The following is a 3,652-nucleotide window of genomic DNA, read 5'->3' as shown; positions in this document are numbered from 1 at the left end:
TTAAACTGTTATTTAGTTTTTGTTGATCACCTTTTCTACCTTGTAATATATTTTATTCTCAGAATTTTCTTCCAAGGATTTAAGTCCAGGAAATAGCTAAGGCAGAACCATTCTTCAGTAACTGACTTATTTGTGAAATTCCTACACATGAAAGATATAGAAGTTGAACTTGATATGATGATCATAGGTACCACTAAGATAATATTATTGCCTATGCAATCCCTTATACAAAACATTCTGCCTGAATTTATTTATTCAAACATTAAGGTTGCTAATAAAAATAACCCTTTTTACATATAAAACACATACGTTTATTTATAAACATGGAAGACTAGAAACAATAAAAAATCTACAAACAGCATTCAGCAATAACTTACAAAATTGAATATTATTTTTACAAATTACAGAGTTTTTATATTTACTTATAAAAAAAATATAACAATTAAGTACTAAAGTATATAGAAATTCGTATAAAAGTGTTTATTAAAGACTATGGACAGAGATCTCAGGCAGTTCTAGCACAACGGAAACCTAAATTACCAGCAGAACTATCATCTGTGTTGTGTGATCTAGCCGAGCATCGGTACCGGTAGCAGTATGAACGGTGACACAGGTATGATCCACCCTTCTTCACTTTTTCTTTGATCTGGAAATATATATTGAGTAGTTAGTAATTCTAAAAACATTCCACAACTTACAAATCAGAAAAGATTTTTTTTTAAACATTATACATACTTAATTATTGATACCACTATTAATATTTTATTATTATAACAATAGCAATAATTAATGATCAATATGAAATTTACAATAAGAATATTTTTAACACTAATAGAAAATTGACATTAAATAAGAAATTAATAATTTAAAATAATTAAATGCTAAAATAAGAAATGGTTTCACAAAAACTAATACAAGACTTGATTGGCTAAAAAATTTATTTGTAGACAATAATTTTCAACTCCTTACATTGACATCAGACCAGGAATCTTGTGTCCACTCCCATACGTTGCCAGCCATATTGTAGAGGCCAAAATCATTTTGAGGGAACAGGTGCACTGGATTAGTGCCAATGTAGCCGTCCTTCATTGAATTGTGATTTGGAAATGTACCTTGCCATATGTTTGACCTAAAATCAAATAAAAAATCATCCTCATCATCAGCCTGTGGACGTCCACTGTTGGATATAGGCCTTCCCTATAGAGCGCCACCACACCCGGTCCTCAGCTTTCCTCATCCAGCCACTTCCCGCCAGCCGCTTTATATCGTCGGTCCATCGTGCTGGAGGGCGTCCTACACTAAGCTTGGTTAAACGCGGTCTCCACTCATGGGCTTTCCGGCTCCAACGGCCATCGCCTCTACGACAGGCATGGCCTGTCCACTGCCACTTCTGCTTGCTAATAGTTTGGGCTATGTCAGTGACTTGGTTCTCCTGCTGATCTCATTTCGGATCTTATCCCTCAGGGAAACTCGTAACATAGCCCTCTCCATAGCTCAAATAAAATGTAATGTAATTGCTAAAATGTAATGCCCAAATGAAAAGCCATAGATATGCATTTGCCATATTTTATGAGTCTACTTTTTCTGTGTTAGCAATTAATTGGCCACAATCTCTGTTTGCTGAAATAGAAAATGCCTGCCTAAAAGATGTCTCCTCACTTTTAAATTGACATATTGTTTCTTTCTCATAATTGTGGTTTTCCATCAAGGTTTTTGTGATACAAAGTTATATCCTATCTGTGGAATTAAGTTAGGATACACAGATAGGGGTATAGACATTTCTTGTACTAAAATGTGGGCCCAAATATCAGATAAGTAGGTTTTAAAACAGTGTTTTGTCTTACATAATATTAATAAAAAAAAGGAAGCAAAATAGACTTCAAATAAAGGCTGATTCACACCAATTGCTTATGCAGCATGTGACGCGTGCGTAAAACCCTAACACACCGGGTTACACAGACGTTCACGCTTTACGCAGGTGGTGTGCCATGTTTCATACAGTTCCATACATTACAACGCAATGGTACACGCTACGTCTACGCTTACGCAACCTATGTGAAGCTATTAGTGTCTATTCAGACTAGTAACAATACATTTCATACTCACATATGCTTTTTGTTAGGGTACAATTTATCACCCCATGGGTATGTAAAATTATGGTTCCCTCCTCTGCATGCAGCCTCCCATTCTGCTTCTGTAGGTAACCGTGCATCTCTCCATTTGCAGTAAGCAATAGCATCATTCCAAGACACATGTATTACTGGGTGGTCCATCAAGTCTAAAGGAAATGGTTGTACTTCAATTAAGATATAAGCACTATTTTACAAAATAATATTAAATTAGTAAAAATACCCAGCATAGTGTGACTCACATTAGCGAACCGAGGGTTTGGTACCTCGGAAGTAATGTATTATTATGTTGTTTAAATTATCTCCGACCGAAAGTTTGTAATCTCAAAAAAAGTGTGCTATTAATGTTAATTATGTGATGAAATGTTAATTATGTGCCTAAACTAGAATTCTATGAAGAAATTTCTTTGAAATCCAACCAGATGTTAGAAAAACTTAACAGTTAGGGTTACTTTTGTAAATATAAGCTATGCCATGTATTAATATTACTTTTAATTTAGCAGTAAACTACAATAATACTTTAATTGGTTATCAACAAGTTTATACCTGATATATTAGAATCAGGTCCATAAGGATGTCTCCAGTTACTGCCATCCACTTTGTACCACCAAGGCGCCTGCATCACACGAAAATCTTTAAGCTTTTCCTTAAATGTGCCATTGAGGAAAAGTGTGAACACAAAACTATCACCAAATGTCTCGGCTTCAGTCTTATAGTCAGTAGATTCAGTAAAAATACTAAAATCCCTGTTAGAAACTTCGTATTTATCTAAGTAAAAACTTTTTAGTTTTACTAATTTTTTTGGACCTTCTTTATCGTCTTCAATTACTACATCATCGGTACCAAATTGGTATGCACCTGCAGGTATATGTATCATTTCAGAGTGTTTCTTAGAATTGATATCAATGGAATCAACATATTGATTTTCAATGGGGCAATGCTCATTTTGTATTGCATTATTTATTTGAGTCTCTGTGCCAAAATATTCCGATTTCTCTCGATTGCTTGTACAACCACATCCACTTTTTAAGTTGTGAATTGATTTGATGTATAATAAACTTAATAAAAAGCCTTTCAACAACATTATTATATTAGAAAATATTTTTTTTATTTAAAGTACAAAACCGCTTTAGTTCATATCAAAATCAAGTCGCGAACAATTTAAAAAATATAAACAACAAACAACCATTGACAACAGAACAGTGAACAGGTGGTGACAGGTGAACAGCTGTAAATGACAACGTCACACGTCACTTTTACAGTGCGACAAGGATCTTTTGGCGCGTGGCTTAAATTGGAACTAACGCCACCATCTTGTAAAGTGTCACGACATAGTCGTACAGTAGAGACGGGTAACATTGATATAGTAGCAGCGATTTTTTTTTTTTTGAAAATCAAATGAAAGATTATTTTATTCCCAAACCGACCGTTAGTATTAGTGCCTATTAGAAATGGAAAAACAGAAACACAAATCTTAAATTTAGGCAAATATGGATTCAAAAAAACTTTTTGATAAGGTAACC

The 3,652-nt window shown here is 34.0% G+C and overlaps 1 protein-coding gene across 1 annotated transcript; it reads right to left on the bottom strand.

The window, feature by feature from the left end:
• Positions 1-292: 292 nt before the first annotated feature.
• Positions 293-3,255, bottom strand: LOC123866936 (formylglycine-generating enzyme). The gene is made up of 4 exons (XM_045908724.1): positions 2,676-3,255; positions 2,107-2,278; positions 970-1,129; positions 293-646 (listed from the first exon to the last, which is right to left on the bottom strand). The coding sequence occupies exons 1-4, from the start codon at positions 3,211-3,213 to the stop codon at positions 506-508; spliced, it is 1,011 nt and encodes a 336-aa protein (XP_045764680.1). The 5' UTR covers positions 3,214-3,255; the 3' UTR covers positions 293-505.
• Between the last annotated feature and the right edge of the window lie 397 nt (positions 3,256-3,652).

The sequence above is a fragment of the Maniola jurtina genome, chromosome 7 (genome assembly GCF_905333055.1).
Source record: "Maniola jurtina chromosome 7, ilManJurt1.1, whole genome shotgun sequence".
Taxonomy (NCBI): Eukaryota; Metazoa; Arthropoda; class Insecta; order Lepidoptera; family Nymphalidae; genus Maniola; species Maniola jurtina.
This window is presented reverse-complemented; position numbering and strand designations above follow the sequence as displayed.

Excerpts from the sequence above, each read along its gene's own strand:
- LOC123866936 (XM_045908724.1), bottom strand. The coding sequence starts at position 3,213 with ATGTTGTTGAAAGGCTTTTTATTAAGTTTATTATACATCAAATCAATT. Across the intron at positions 1,130-2,106 it reads TACCCTAACAAAAAGCATAT|GTCAAACATATGGCAAGGTA; the intron begins GTGAGTATGAAA and ends ATTTGATTTTAG. Across the intron at positions 647-969 it reads ATTCCTGGTCTGATGTCAAT|ATCAAAGAAAAAGTGAAGAA; the intron begins GTAAGGAGTTGA and ends ATATATTTCCAG.